Below are 15,669 nucleotides of genomic sequence, written 5' to 3' on the forward strand. Positions count from 1 at the left end.
ACGCACCTGTCCATGTCGCGTGTCTTGACATTCCGAGTGCCGCCCGAGCAGCAGCAGGCGCCCAAACCTCTTTTGTCTGACCGCTCGTCTACATGGCCGCTCCTTCCGCAGCTTGCGCCTACAGCGGTGCGTCCGGCGCTGCCTCCGTCTCCCAAAGAGGAGTTGGTGCTCAATGTCTTTGGCCGTGGTCCTGATTCACTACTTATGCCACCTAAACACTCGTTACCTCCACCGTTCGCTTTCTATACACAATTTAATGGCGATGCGCTGTATATGGCTGAGCCACGGCTTCTGGTGACAAAACTTCTAGTGCTGTCGTGGTGCGAGCTCCGTGAATACTACGAAGTTTATGCGGGGCTGCCCCGCCGCGTTCCTACTGCACGTTTGACCCAGGGCACCGACTACCATCGCGTATTGGAAGAGCGGCTGCATCGCGCGATTGATCCACTGACGGTCAGCGCGCGGGTGGAGGAGATTCTAGGCGAAATGCCCGAGGAGCGCGTACTAGCGCTCACTCAAGGTGGCTCTATGGCCTTCAAATTAGCACACCAGTGGGTCGAACAGATTCTTGTGAGGTGTTTGGCGGTGGCCCACACAGGCTATGCGCGTGAAATGCATTTGCACGGGTTCCTTGATTTAACGTCGGGTGAATTGGCGACATCTAAATCGACAATAGGGCAAGGTGTGCTCGTCAACGGTATAGCAGACATGGTGCGACTCGAGCCGGCTCCATATGGGCACGACCGCGCGCTCCCATGGGACCCACAGGCTGTACTTGAATTGGGTCCTGCCCTCGAGGGAGCAAAAGCCCGCATGGACCGCCTCGCCACCAATCATACGCTCGAAGTGCGCGACGTCAAAACACGCGCCTACAATAATGTGCCGAAGCAGTCGCTGGTGGTGGAAGCTGCGCGCGACCAATGCATGTATTACGCCCAGTTTCTCACGACGCTAGCACAAAACGAAGAATACGCGTACCAAAGTCTAGTGGAAAACTTCACGCGGCGACACATTCAGACCTCGCATCCTCTTGGCGAAGCACACGCTGCAGCACTACTTATTACCAACTTTGGCGTGCTTGTAGAAGATTACAAGGCGCTCGCTCGGGGCGATGCTCTAAGCTTCACACCATTTGACAATGCGACCACGTTCTACGTCACAGAACAGCCCCCAGAAGCATACTCACTCGCAAACTTCGTGGATGAACCTACATTCAGGACACTTTTGGCCGACTTTCATGGAGACTACTTTGCGGACGTGGATATAAGTGTTCTCTTCCGCGAATGGAAACGGCCGTTGACCCCAGCATATTTTTGTGCTCGGGCAGCGCAGGCACTTTATCTATTCGAGAAGTTGAAGCCCTCATCCGTATGCGTAGAGTATCACAATGTCAAAACTGGACGCATCATCGAATGCAAAAGCTTTCCTTTTGACAAGCACACACTTGAAGAAGCTTCCAAGCGCGCTGCCCAGTTTTGGGCAGGTACTCGACCACCCATAAGCACAGATGACACAGAACGCTGCAAAAGCTGCGACTTTCGTAGCCGTTGTGCCGCCGTGAACGAACAAGCCATGGATAAGGCTCTCGTTGGCGATGTCATCAAAGACTTCCTCGAACTGTAGAACTGATGATCGCTACATTAGCTTACGATGTTTGACGCCATCAAAGACATCACCACACTGGTCTATGGTGAGGTCTCTGCAGACTTCAGGACCCGAAAGCCCGGTTTTATTATGCGGGATTCGTTTACCACGTATATCTGGAAACGGCATATAAATGGAGATAAGTTCCCGATAGTGTGGAAAAATATAATCTCAGCACACTTTTATGTATAGTGGTTTGCACACGACCGGAATCTTAAGAATGTTACCCGCCACCCATGTTTTAGGTCTACAGGTTTGTTTGTGTGGAGCGGAAAACTCGGCATTAGTGCGAGCGACAAAAAAAGACAACCTTTCGGTTGCAAAGCGGCAATTATTTCTGTACACGCAGAGGCCATTGAACGGAAACTGTGGATCATACGATAACTAATCCGAGTTCGGGCCCAGCCGGCATCACTCTTAATGTGAGCAGTGACGTTTCCCCACAAATGGTCCGTCTGCACGAAAACATCATCTGCACAATAGCTTCATCTGTAACCGCTGCACCGAGCCCCACACAGACTAGCACGCGGGGCAGTCCGATCGCATCCACAGCGCCAAGCAGAAATCGTGTAGTTTCCGGATCTGCGGTTCTAAGATGCGAAAAAAGGTGCTTTCTGTTGTAAACATTGTGGCTGAGATGTGGGTGGTTGCACCGCACTAGACGCAAATGCACTCGGGTAGTGCATTTTGGGGAGTGCTCTCTTATTCGCCAACTCCGAAATCTGGGGTCGAAAAATGTGCAGGTGCGCACCGGGGACGGCACCTGCAGGTCCGGCGATCAAGGTCCGAGAGGATAGCATATTGTATTTTAGATGGTGGATTTGAAGAAGAAACATTGGACGCGATTGAAGGAACTCCATTATAAGCTCCAGTTGCTATGAATATGTATCCAGCGCAATAGTGCGAATATTAGCCGCTGGCATGGCTTCATAAGATTAAGTTTATCCTGCGCGAGTCCGAGGAAGGTCAGTTCCGACTTCCGAATGACACACGATGATTGGCCGAGAACTGGCGCGCACACTCTATGTACAGTATATACTTGCGATTTACGTAATCCCCGGTGTTCTCACTTGTGCCGTTTTATCCATAGCTTTGTTATAAAAAGGAAGCGATTTCGTGCGTGGGGGAAATTTAGAGAGAATTTTTTTTCTGCATTCTTGCTTATTTATCTTTTAGTGAAAATGTCTACTCTTCGTTCCTTGCAACGCTCTGCTTTGAAGAGAGCCCTCGGTGTTAGAACCTATGCTACTGAACCAGTATGTTCAAAATTTTCTTGCGTTTGACGAAATTTTTTTGGTAATTGATACTAACCATAATAGACCTTGAAAGCTCGTTTGGCCGAGATTTTGCCTGAGAAGGCCGAAGAAGTCAAGCAGTTGAAGAAGGAACACGGTAAAACTGTATGTATAAATTTGGAGTTTTCTATACTTCTGTGGAATACTAACAAGTAGGTGATTGGTGAAGTTCTCTTGGAACAAGCATACGGTGGTATGCGTGGTATTAAGGGCTTGGTGTGGGAAGGCTCTGTGTTGGACCCAATTGAAGGTATCCGTTTCAGAGGAAGAACCATTCCAGACATTCAAAAGGAGTTGCCTCATGCTCCTGGTGGAACTGAGCCATTGCCAGAAGCTTTGTTCTGGTTGTTGTTGACCGGCGAAGTTCCAAGCGATGCGCAGACCAAGGCCTTTTCTGAAGAGTTGGCTGCCAGATCTGCTTTGCCAAAGCACGTCGAGGAATTGATTGACCGCTCTCCTTCTCACTTGCACCCAATGGCTCAATTCTCCATTGCTGTCACTGCTTTGGAATCTGAATCCCAATTCGCCAAGGCTTACGCCAAGGGTGTGCACAAGTCCGAGTACTGGAAGTACACTTACGAAGACTCTATCGAGTTGTTGGCCAAGTTGCCAAACATCGCGGCTAGAATCTACAGAAACGTTTTCCACGACGGTAAGTTGGCTGGCTCCATCTCCAAGGACTTGGACTACGGTGCCAACTTCGCCACTTTGCTCGGCTACGGCGAGAACAAGGAATTCTTGGAGTTGATGAGATTGTACTTGAGTATCCACTCTGACCACGAAGGTGGTAACGTGTCCGCCCACACCACCCATTTGGTTGGTTCGGCTTTGTCATCTCCATTCTTGTCGCTTGCTGCCGGTTTGAATGGTTTGGCTGGTCCTTTGCACGGCAGAGCCAACCAAGAAGTTTTGGAATGGTTGTTCAAGTTGAAGGCTGACTTGAAGGGTGACATTTCCAAGGAGGCTATCGAGAAGTACTTGTGGGATACTCTTAACTCCGGAAGAGTTGTTCCAGGTTATGGCCACGCTGTCTTGAGAAAGACTGACCCTCGTTACACCGCTCAAAGAGAATTTGCTTTGAAGCACATGCCAGACTACGACTTGTTCAAGTTGGTCTCCAACATTTACGAGGTTGCTCCAGGTGTCTTGACCAAGCACGGTAAGACCAAGAACCCATGGCCTAACGTGGACTCTCACTCTGGTGTTTTGTTGCAATACTACGGTTTGACTGAGGAATCTTTCTACACTGTCTTGTTCGGTGTTGCCAGAGCTTTCGGTGTCTTGCCTCAGTTGATTCTTGACCGCGGACTTGGTATGCCAATTGAGAGACCAAAGTCTTTCTCCACCGAAAAGTACATTGAGTTGGTCAAGTCTATCGGCAAGAACTAAACGGGGACATCTATTCATGTCTATATTTATTGGGTACATAACCTGTTTGATGTTAACGAGAATCTTTCCCAATGTTAATGTAGTTGATTGGCTGATGTTGTACTTCGGTGGTGTCTTACGTGAATTTGTGGGACTTCGTCACCGTGGTCGTAACTGGGCACAACGCATGTCGAAATGACGTCTTCATGATTATCAATTTAGTATTCCTCATTATTAGAAGAACTCTACTCACTCTTGAGTATTATTGCATAGGAAACTCTGATCCGAAATCAAACGGCCGCTAACGTATATACGTTCATTTGTTTTCTTTTGATCTTATATATCTCTGTCATTCTTGTTCATATTATTTCCGACTTCAATCGATTCGCTCTCTCTCATTCAGTAAAAGCTGGGCTCCACTTATACTTCTTTTGAAAGCTACTTCAGAGCTGGCTACTAATTTACGCTTCCTTTCATTTACCTCTGCTCATTTTGGTCAATGAATTTTTCAGTGAGCTTTTGGTACTCCTACTCCTGCGAAACCCGTGCACCGCCTAGTAAGTCAAAACCTCTTCTTAATCCAACGCCAAAATGCTTCGGCAGCACGTGAGGCATCTCTCGTATTCCAAATGGCGAGCAAGTGCCAAACCTCTGTACGCAAAAACGCTTTTGCTTCCGAAAACTCCGTTTCTGCCCAAGATTCCTGTCGGGTCCCAGCGAGAAAAGTTGCTTGAAAAAACTGGACAGCTGCTCTACTTTTGGCAAAAGGATAGAGAAGCTTATGCCAAAGAGTTCACGTTACATGATGGTCCTCCATATGCCAATGGAGATTTGCATTTGGGCCATGCCCTCAACAAGATCCTCAAAGACGTAATCAACAGACACGAGCTACTTTTCCGTAATCTGAAGGTGAATTACACTCCTGGGTGGGACTGCCACGGCTTACCCATTGAAATGAAGGCTGTGAAGGATGCGGGCCAGCTTGGACCGGCTGAAACTAGAAGGCGGTGCCGCGAGCTTGCGGCAAGCATGATCGAAAGACAAAAATCCCAGTTTCACCAGTTTGGTATCATGACTGACTTCGATCATCCGTACGAAACAATGGCACATGGATATGAAGCAGCGCAACTCCGCGTGTTCTTGAAATTGCTCGAAAATGGTCTTCTTTCACGCCAGTTGAAGCCAGTGTGGTGGGGCTGCGAGACCCAGACTGCATTGGCAGAGGCTGAGTTAGAGTATAACCTGAAGCACAAGTCCACTGCAATTTACGTGAAGTTTCCTTTGCAAGAAGCAGAACAGCTATTGGGAGGTCCTGCTAGCCTATTGGCCTGGACGTCTACGCCTTGGACCATTCCTGCGAATAAAGCAATCTGCGTGCATCGGGATTTGGAATACACTGTTCTAGAGTCACCAACCGAGCGGCTCGTTGTTGCATCGAAATTGGCACCAAACGTGCTTAAACTCGATGAGGCGCTTCGTCCCACTTCAATTCGGATTATGGGTGGAGAGCTAGAAGGTTTACACTACACGAATCCAAGTTTTGATGAGGCACTAAAATTTCCTGTTTTGCATGGTGACCATGTTTCTGAAAGTGCAGGAACGGGTCTCGTCCATACGGCTCCAGCGCACGGTATGGAAGATTACCTAGTGGGGAAGAAACACGGACTTGAAGTTGAGTCTGTGGTGGACGCGCAAGGAAAATTCATTCCAGGCGCGCTTCCTAAAGGGTGGGCAGCTTTTGCAGGCGTGTACGCCAACGGGCGCGGCAGCATCGCGCGGTGCGTAGAACACATACGGGAGCAGGGAATGTTGTTTCATGCGGACGCGGCACACATCCACTCTTACCCGTACGATTGGCGAAGCAAGACTCCTGTGATTCAGCGTGCCACCCCGCAATGGTTTGTGAATGTGGAGCGTATCAAGGATACGGCGGCTCGCCTGTTGGACGCGGTGGAGTTTGTGCCTGACGCAGGTCGCACTCGTCTTGCGCTGTTTGTGCGCAACCGTAGCGAGTGGTGCATTCTGCGGCAGCGCGCATGGGGCGTGCCTTTGCCCATCGTCTACCACAAGGAGACTCATGAGCCGCTCACGGACTTGGTCGCCGTGCGTGCTATCGTCGACAACCTCGCGCAGCTCGGCACAGACGAGTGGTTTGTGCCCGAAGATGATGTGTCGCGCTGGGTTCCAGCGCAGTTCCATCCAGAACATTACTACAAGGGCCGCGATACCATGGATGTATGGTTCGATTCGGGTACACTGTGGACAACATTGGGTGCGGACGTCGATGCACTCATGGCAGCAGAACAACCGCTCGCCGATATATATTTGGAAGGCAGTGACCAGCATCGTGGATGGTTCCAATCGTCATTGCTCAATAAGATCATTGCATCGGGGACCGGCAGCGAATTCAAAGCCGTGGCACCCTTTCGGAAGATTATCACACATGGCTTCACTTTGGACAGCAAAAATGCTAAAATGTCCAAGTCTGCAGGTAATGTGGTGCTGCCACAACAGGTGGTTGATGGCGGCGGGCGGCCGCATGTGGCACCACTTGGTCCAGATGGTCTTCGTCTCTGGGCGGCGCTGTGCAATTACACTCAGGATGTGAACGTGACGCCCGAGGTTTTGGCTCGTGTGGGCGAGAATATCCGCAAGTTACGTGTGACATTCAAGTACATGTTGGGCAATCTCGCCAATTATAACGAGAAGGACATGTCGCTGGAGCACAAGTTCTCTCCTCTAGATCGGTGGATGCTTCTGCGCCTTGCACGTTTGCAGCGCAGCGTGGGCGAGGCGTATGCGCTGCACAATTTCGCGCGTGTGGTGCGTGAGCTCAATGCGCACATGAGTAGCGACTTGAGCGCCATCTATTTTGACGTTTGCAAGGATTGCCTCTACACCGCAGGTGCGCAACTGGAACAGCGTCAGGCAATCCAAGCGGCGTTGGATAGCCTCTTGCGGGCATATGTGGGAATGTGGGCCCCAATCCAACCATTGCTTGCTCAAGAAGTGTGGGATGTGTATGGCCGTACACCAGCAGACTCGCCGTTCAAAGTAGCGTGGGAATTTTTCGCTGTGCCCGAGAGTTGGGAAGATGCTGAAGTGGAGGGCGAGTTTGACACCATTTGGGCTGTGCGCGACGCACTTAACAAACAACTCGAGGCTCTCCGTGCGCGCGACCTCTTCAAAAACAAGTTGGAGGCCGAGGTGTTCTTGTCTGCTTCGGGTGATGCACACGCTCTTTTGGCACGCCATGCTTCCTACTTGGCGGACTACTTTGGTGTATCGCGCGTGACTTTGGGCGAGGTGCCCAACGACGCCGAAGTTGTCTTTGAAGCAAACAGCACATCTGGGAAGGTGCGCGCGGCCATTTCGCAGAGCGGACTGTGCAAGTGCCCACGGTGCTGGAAACACATTGCACCACCAGATTCTCTCTGCGCCAAGTGCGAAGTGGTGGTTCAGGAGATGTAAATAGCTTGTAAATATAAGCCACCATGTGGCTAGACTTTTGATGTGGGACTTGCTCTATTCTGTTTATGTGGTTATTTTTTTTCGATCCTCTTTAGCGTAATATTTCCAATTGACCCGCGTCTGCATGGTTGCCGCGCACTCAAATACAGAAAAAACGCAGTGAACTGCATGCCGCGCGGTGATCGTTCCAGCAAAAAAATCAAGAAAATTCCCACCGCACAACACACCAGCCATGAGCGCTGTGATACAGAAAAAAATCCGCAACTTTCTTGATGCCCGCAGCGAACTTCTTGCGAGATACAATTCGCTTGCGGCCTCTGCAGACCCGCGGCTACGCCTGGCCTTGGAAAATCTCCATGAGTTTGACCTTTTGAGTTTCTCATATCTTGCCATCAAGTCCTACTACGACCTCTCGAAGCTGCGCTGGGACCTGGATTACCGCAATCTCTTAGATGACTTTGTCTCTCTCAGCGCACGAATAGAGACGAAGCTCCCACTTACGGAGCTCTACCTGGAGATTCCTGGCTTGCAAATACTTCGACGTCAGTTTCGGGAGAATGCTCGAGAGGGCGGCAAAGTGGCGTATCTGATGGTGTCACTGCTGGGTCGTATGTCTGACATGGCTACGGTGGTAGCACAAGTCGCATCTTACGATACTAGGAAACCCCTGGTCGATTCTGAGTCTCGAGTAGAACTGACAGAATTGGCTAGTGACATATCGCATACAACGCATAAACAGAAAAACACATCGAGGGAAGAATACGCGCAGCGACAAAACCAGAAAGTGGCGCAATTGACCCCTCTGGGAGAAGGAGACGCCGTGGATCAAGCTAGCGAAAATGTGCAAGCTAAAGCGGACGTCACGAATAGAGCCCAATCGACGCGTCAAGAGGAAACAATTGCATATACCCAAACGCAAGCATTCCAGGCAGGAAAACCAGCAGAGGCGCAAATAGATTCGCTGAACCACGCACAAGCTCACACACAAGCTTACACACAAGCTCAGACACAAGCTCAGACACAAGCTCAGACACAAGCTCAGACACAAGCTCAGACACAAGCTCAGACACAAGCTCAGATCCAAGCTCACACACAAGCTCAAAACCATCCAACGTTACATGTGCAAGCACAAGCAAACGGAAATGTTCAAGCTGCACCAGTGCATACAATGGCGACTGTTCCAGCTAACGCAATCAATGGGACATCAGGGTCCTCGCGAATACAAATGCAATCACAAGCGCAACCCTCTCCCCATACACACCCCGGAGTGGAAACAGTATATCAACCACCACACTTGTATACCCAGCAAGTGTATATGCCTCAGTATGGATCAGCTCCGCAATTTCGTGCTCAAAGCCCCACAGGCCAGGCTGCAAAAGAGACTGAAAGGCAACCCAAAAGACCGTCGCCCATTCCGCCATATATGGCCAAGCGTGCAATGGGTGATACGTCGTTCGATCATTTCTCTACTTGGACACGCGAGCATGCACAGTGCATTTTTGCAGCCGCCGTTGCCAACCCGCGCACTGCTACGATGGCCATTCAGAACGCACTTCGCAATACTTTTGGCGTCATGATCAGCCCCGAGGCTGCAAACACACTCCGCCTGCACTATGGCATGATTCCTGCTACTGCAGAACACTTCAAGTATTACATCCAGACCTTTCACCTGGTCGCTTCTCAGTTCTACGAGAACAGACATAAGTATGTCACAGTACCTTGGGCAGACTTTCGCACGCAGTTCATGCGCAAAACAGGCTATAGGCTTGAGGACTGGGAAGTGCGCGGCCGCTGGGGGCTTTATTTGCTTCACCGTCGAGTGTACGGCGCGCGCGGCGAGCCTCCGTCGAACTATAATGATTTGGCGGAACGCTTTCGTGGACTTGTGCGCGAAGTGGGCCTGCAGCCGCTCGAGTTCACGCCCGATCCGGTTGTGGAATCTTTGTGGACGCCTGATATGGTGGCATTGCTTGTTGAGGCACAGCTGCAGGTTCCGCCCAATTTATCCAATCGCTTGCTTGTGATCCGCCATTATATGCGACTCAAAAGTGGTCGTGATGTGGATTTAGATTCGTTGGCAGAGACGCTGCGGAGAAAGGATGTTGTGGCTGCTGTTCAGCAGCGACTTACACAGCGTGTTGCCCCGTTCAACCAGCAACCTCCAGCGCAACATCCAGCGCAACATCCAGCGCAACATCCAGCGCAGCATCCAGCGCAACCTCATTCGGTTGGCATTCAACAAAACGTAGTAGATTTGCTGCAACAACAAGTTGCAAATCCGAATGTCCAGCCGGGTGCCTTGGTTGATTTGTCGACAGTTACAAGAACGCCTCCGCAGGCTGCAAATGCTTTTCATCAAAGTTCTGCTCAGCACAATATGTCAGCCTCTCTGCAAAGTAATAACACTTTGCAAGTTCAGGGTTCTCTGCAACCTACAACTGTAGCGCGTGCAGAAAAACGCGCTGGCCATTTCGACGAGTTGCGCAAGCAAATTCACTCGCTGATGCATCCCGATTGGTATTACCGTCAGAAATTAGCCAAAGCCGATTTGACCGAGTTTTGGACTTATTCAAAGTGTAAAACCATCGTTGCTACCGTGGAACTCATCAGCAAATTCCCAGCGGATACAACAAACGTTACTCATCAGGTTTGCCGCACTAATTTGTTCAAAATCATCATGTGGATGCTTCTCCGCGAAGACATGATACGTGTGCTGGTGGAGCTCATTGAAACACGCCTTGTGCGGATGATGGAGGCTGACGTGTTCGATGCAGCACTGTGTCTGCTCATCAATAACAACTTCAAAAAGACGTAGATAAGGAACGAAACCGTCCGAAAGGAAGGCAATAATATAGCATAACACATTCTCGGAAGTTCGAGAGAATGCATCAGTAAAGATCACAAAGAAATTGAGCAACGTAGAGGTATTTCGTCTACCTAGTCGTTTAAAGTACATTATGCTAGAACGTGACATGTCATCTATGCCTTTAAGGAGATACACAGAAGGGCTAAACCCAAGGCCGTTTGGGAAAGTACGCAATACACTAGTGAGCGAATCTATTAATACGGAACAACCTTGGCAAAGAAATCTTTGCAGCCAACTTTCTCGTGAATACCGTGGGAACGAGTGTGAATACATTCACATGGGTTCAATACTTTGAATAGCGATGATAATCGTTTTCTTGACAACTACGACACTCTCGATGTACTACAAGGAGAGCGAACAAAATCCCAAACTCTTTAAATTAAGCCTTAACTCCCATATTCGGGAAGAAGTATCTACTTTTTGCCACTCATCAACTGTGTCAACAACTGCGAGCTAGAAGACAGAGGTTCTGGTTGCGACTGCACTTCTGGTCTGCTAAACAAACCGGGAGGTGGTGGAGTAGCGGTGCGTGCACGGTCACTCATGCGCAATGCATTTAGCTGAGCAGAAAGATGTGGGTGAGCTTTTCCCTGGTTTTGCTGGAGTTGCATTAAGAAGAGCTGCTGTGCATCTTCCAGTGGTGGCTGTTGCGACTGTGGGATCTGAGACATTTGGGCCATTTGGGCCATCTGGGCCTGTAACTGAGGTTGCGGAATGTGTGTCTGAGCCTGAGCTTGCACCTGAACCTGCGCCTGAGCTTGGGCTTGCGCCTGTGCATGGGACTGCGCTTGGGTTTGCATTTGTGCCTGCTGACTTAACATTTGCTGCTGTTGACTTACTGGATGATTAGCATATGCCAAGTGATACTTTTTGATAGGCCGCAAAAGAAACCGCTCTATAAGCAGACGTGCAAGCACGCGCTCATCGTCCAACACCGCACGCGCCGAAGTATCCACAGTTGCATCGTAGTGGAACAACGGTAATGCACCATCGCCCAAATCATCAAAGTACACTTGTAAGGATTGACGAGCATCTGCAAGAGCAAGCATGCGCTCACGTGTATCAGCTGCTGTGACCGCCGCCAGATGGTCGTCGACATCGATATCGTCAGGCAATACAACACCGTCGCGAGCACGCCCTTTACTCTTTTTAGCATCCTTCTTTTGCAGTCTCTGCTCCTTGAATATCTCACTCAAGGCCGGGAACGCCGCTGGGTTAGCTACAGCCACCGTAGGTGCCAGTGGTGATGCACTTGCACTTGCAGGCGCCTGGCTCTTGGCCCAATGTGCTGTTGCTGGAAGCACTGGTGCATGCGCAGGACTACCCTCCTCTGATTCATCATCACCGAATGGATAGTGGCCACCTCCCGATGTACGCATGCCCATTTTGATACCTTGGTGTGTAGACAAGTCCTTGCGGGTATACGAGTCTGCTTCTTCGCCCGGCTCGTGTAAAAACATGCAATTAGGATTTGGGCAAGGGTGGCCACGCAAGTACAGCAGACAGTACTTTGTTGTGCCGTGGGCAGCCCGCAAAACACGCCCGTCACAAAGCAGCCCATCCAATTCGTTGATGCAGCGCAATGCATCTTCTTTGCGTGCAAATGTCACGTAGACAACAATGCTGTTATTAGCCGCTGGCAGCGGCGCCTTGCGGTTCACAACCATTTTCAGTATCTTTCCATACTGGCCAAAGTACTTGTCCAGGCGCAAAACTGAATGCAAATCCTCAGGCGCACAAGGCGGATTCAAACCCGTTACGTACACCAAGTTTTTTTGAACCACACGAAGGCCTGCCAAATGTTTCTTCGACGCAATTTCCAGCTCCTTCCGCTCCTTTTCACGCTGTTTCTTCTCGCGCTCTCGCTTTTCCTTGCGCATCTGCTGCATCTTGTACTCATCAGGGGAGAGCGTCTTGTACTCGACCGACTCATCATCATAAAGACGACGACAGCCAGGGCAGCGCCCATTCAACTCAGGATTCTGCCTGATGTTGTTGTAGCAAAACTGGCAGATTTGATAACCACAGGGGCACGGCTTGAAGTTTTTGTCGGAAATATCCATTTCCTCGACACATAATGGGCTGGGGTTAGTAGGAACAAGGGAAACAGAAATGCTTTAACATACCAATACTCGACCTCCTCATCGGAGATAAACAGATCTTCAAGAGGAACCATGGTGACGGATGCTTTAAGAATAGCCTTTGGTGGACTTGAAATCGCGAGAAGAAATATACACGTGACATCACATGAATGCTTCGTGTGCAGGTTGAGTTTGCCATAATCACATACGTTATGAAGTTTGCTTGAACAAAGAATGGTTTCGGTCGCCCACAGAAAGGTGATAAAAAAGCAATATTGCCAACAGGATAAGTGAATTACTAAGAAAATTCGGAACTATAGTTTAAGACTCATTATGAGTGCTACTGATCTGAGGTACTGATGTTCTTAGCCACAATCGGAATAATTTATTCACGACGGGAGACTTATATTGGTTTTGATATTCCAGTTTTACCTTCTCGTAGAGCCGAGATTTTTGGATTTGAATATCGTGTCGTTTTGTTCTTGTTCAAATACTTAATGCAGTGTATAGTTCCGTGTTCGAGGAGCTGATGGTGTAAGGGTGTAGAACCTCTGCAAAATTCATACCTTTTCCCATCATTATGGCTTTTCTTGTTGAACTCTGGGAATCGATTTTCACTCCGGGCACCACGCCTGCACTTTTGAAGGCCACCCATGTTTCCTTTGTGCTTCTCCATTTGTCACTCATTTCCTTGATCTACCTCACTCGCTCGATTCACTTTATCAATCTTCTTGTCATCGCCTTATTGTTACATGGAGCTGTCATCTGGTTTGTCAATGAGTTAAAGCAGGCTAAGCTCAAGGACAATACTGAGTTGGCAGCTGAAACAGAAAAGGTTGCCGACGGCGAAAAGACGGAAAGTGGTGAAAAAGACAACAAAGTTGCGTCCACGTCGGCAACACAGAAATCTACTCAAGCCAAGAAGAGGAAAGTATAGAGCCGACTAATAGATATACCAGGACAAGACAATAAAACAATTTCATGTAGTTTGAACATCAGTCCAAGAATGGTTTCTCAGATATATGAGGTGGAATACCAAGACATAGTATGTTAGTAGAGATTCATGGATATCGCTGTCCCGTAAGACCGATATGAAAAAAATGCATATTTCTCAGGGAAAAGCACACCATACCGTCAGGCCGCTGGAATAACTAATTGGTTGGGCAAGCGGAATAAAAAAAATGAATAAGCACGAGTAACAAGAACGAGCTTAATTGTTTGGGCAGATACATATCAGTAATGTGATGGCCTTCTCAATCAATGATTGCTTAATGACACAACTGACCAGATTCGTCCTTGAAGTTTAGCGCTTTCGACAAGGAATCTCGACCACAATCTTCAACATGGGTGACAATTTGAGAAAGTTTCCATGTGCATAAACAGTTCTAAAAAATAATCTGGGCTAACAAATAAGCTTTTTCAGGACAGTAGGAAGAATGCGCAGATATATGGGAAATTCGTAAATGGAAGAGGTTATGGTCGAAAGCGATGAAAACTGACGTGAAGTAATGCATTGTAATTCCACGCATGGAAGTAGTAGCTTCAAATATTTTCTGTGGAATAGCATGATTATTCAGAAATAACGCATGAATAATAAACGTGAAAAGCAACTAGGACATCAAATCCTTTTTCTTCCAATGGATTTTAGTTACACCGAACAATTTTCAAGGATCCTTGAACTTGCACAGTTTGGATGTACTAATATCTATATTTCACAATTTTTGATGATGGCCCTCGGATTAACATAGAATGTAACATATCCTGATAACCGTCATTTTAATTACAGCATTGGTATTGCTACATAAATATTGGAGATAAAGATACAAGAACAGGAAAACCCCCGATGTATTCAGCGGATATAAGCAGGCACAAAATGGGGAAGCGATATCTTCGACACCTCGATCAGGTAGTCCGCCATAGTAGCACCACTGCAGGTAAAATCGCGCATTGCACATATTCTTCATGTCTTGCTACCATTATCATGTATCATGAGCTTCAGACATGCGCTTCAGAAATACATTGACAATCCTTCAGATCCGTTGGTTCTATTCCATGATAATGACGTTGTGATAATCACGGACGCATTTCCGAAATCTTTACGCCACTACTTGATTCTTCCCCGTCAGAAAAACTTGACGCATCTCCATCCACTAGATGCACTTAGGAACCCACAGACATATCAAATGATTGAGGGGTATGTGGAAAAAGCAAAAGATATGATTGTGGAATCACTTTCAGGCGAGGGTTACATCAACGACGACCCCAAGGAAAGGGCAATTTTTAGAAATACGTTTATTCGAGCCGGTGTACATGCTATCCCATCCATGTCCAACTTGCATGTGCATGTAATCACACAGGACTTTTACCTGGCCAGGATGAAAAACAAAAAACATTACAACTCGTTCACGACGGCGTTTTTCGTAGATTTTGAAAAACTAGCATTGAATGTCGCCGACGACTATGATGGCGAGCAAACAAGCGACTCATCCGAAAGCAGTTTTGAGATTTTGGCCCGTAAAGATCACGAAAGCCACCATTTCAATCGGCGAAAAGGAGATCTAGAAAAATTGATCCGGAACAGCTCGCTAACATGCACATATTGCGGGGCACTGTTTGGCCTGAAGTTTGTGCAGCTCAAAGAGCATCTAGCGACAGAGTTTGACGCAAAATTTGGTCGAAGCGATTAGTAAGTTTAGTCATGCTGGTTACATGTCCTGGTCGGAAAGGCGTTCGAGGCGGGAAAATTGAAAAGCGCGTATGTGCACGACGGGCTAAGTTTGTCCGAACAGATGGGATTGGGTTAGTGTTTTTCCGGTTACAGTATTGGAGTATCGCGAAAGCAAAAGCCGGTACGACACCAAGGCATATGTCACTTCTGTACGCCACCAACTCTAACAATGAGAGCGAATTGACGAATATGACATTAAGGGGCACAACACGTAAT

At 48.4% G+C, this 15,669-nt stretch overlaps 7 protein-coding genes across 7 annotated transcripts; 6 read left to right on the forward strand and 1 right to left on the reverse strand. All coding sequences in view use genetic code 12, as the record gives it.

The window, feature by feature from the left end:
- Positions 1–12: 12 nt before the first annotated feature.
- On the forward strand, positions 13–1,623 carry DEM1 (Dem1p; the record flags this gene model as incomplete). The annotated part of the gene is made up of 1 exon (XM_002616679.2): positions 13–1,623. The coding sequence occupies one exon, from the start codon at positions 13–15 to the stop codon at positions 1,621–1,623; it is 1,611 nt and encodes a 536-aa protein (XP_002616725.2).
- A 1,202-nt stretch (positions 1,624–2,825) lies between these two features.
- Positions 2,826–4,328, forward strand: CIT1 (citrate (Si)-synthase; the record flags this gene model as incomplete). The annotated part of the gene is made up of 3 exons (XM_002616678.2): positions 2,826–2,900; positions 2,964–3,044; positions 3,096–4,328. 3 exons carry the CDS (start codon positions 2,826–2,828, stop codon positions 4,326–4,328), a joined length of 1,389 nt encoding a protein of 462 aa, XP_002616724.2.
- Positions 4,329–4,898: 570 nt separating this feature from the next.
- FOB63_002280 (isoleucine--tRNA ligase) lies at positions 4,899–7,778 on the forward strand (the record flags this gene model as incomplete). Its single annotated transcript, XM_002616677.1, has 1 exon — positions 4,899–7,778. The coding sequence occupies one exon, from the start codon at positions 4,899–4,901 to the stop codon at positions 7,776–7,778; it is 2,880 nt and encodes a 959-aa protein (XP_002616723.1).
- A 232-nt stretch (positions 7,779–8,010) lies between these two features.
- FOB63_002281 (uncharacterized protein) lies at positions 8,011–10,593 on the forward strand (the record flags this gene model as incomplete). The annotated part of the gene is made up of 1 exon (XM_002616676.2): positions 8,011–10,593. The coding sequence occupies one exon, from the start codon at positions 8,011–8,013 to the stop codon at positions 10,591–10,593; it is 2,583 nt and encodes an 860-aa protein (XP_002616722.1).
- A 464-nt stretch (positions 10,594–11,057) lies between these two features.
- On the reverse strand, positions 11,058–12,820 carry NOT4 (CCR4-NOT core ubiquitin-protein ligase subunit; the record flags this gene model as incomplete). Its single annotated transcript, XM_002616672.2, has 2 exons — positions 11,058–12,726; positions 12,777–12,820. 2 exons carry the CDS (start codon positions 12,818–12,820, stop codon positions 11,058–11,060), a joined length of 1,713 nt encoding a protein of 570 aa, XP_002616718.2.
- A 485-nt stretch (positions 12,821–13,305) lies between these two features.
- On the forward strand, positions 13,306–13,662 carry PKR1 (uncharacterized protein; the record flags this gene model as incomplete). The annotated part of the gene is made up of 1 exon (XM_002616671.1): positions 13,306–13,662. One exon carries the CDS (start codon positions 13,306–13,308, stop codon positions 13,660–13,662), a length of 357 nt encoding a protein of 118 aa, XP_002616717.1.
- A 1,051-nt stretch (positions 13,663–14,713) lies between these two features.
- Positions 14,714–15,412, forward strand: FOB63_002284 (uncharacterized protein; the record flags this gene model as incomplete). The annotated part of the gene is made up of 1 exon (XM_002616670.1): positions 14,714–15,412. One exon carries the CDS (start codon positions 14,714–14,716, stop codon positions 15,410–15,412), a length of 699 nt encoding a protein of 232 aa, XP_002616716.1.
- Positions 15,413–15,669: the final 257 nt, after the last annotated feature.

Source organism: Clavispora lusitaniae (assembly GCF_014636115.1).
Source record: "Clavispora lusitaniae strain FDAARGOS_655 chromosome Unknown tig00000078_pilon, whole genome shotgun sequence".
NCBI classification, from domain to species: domain Eukaryota; kingdom Fungi; phylum Ascomycota; class Pichiomycetes; order Serinales; family Metschnikowiaceae; genus Clavispora; species Clavispora lusitaniae.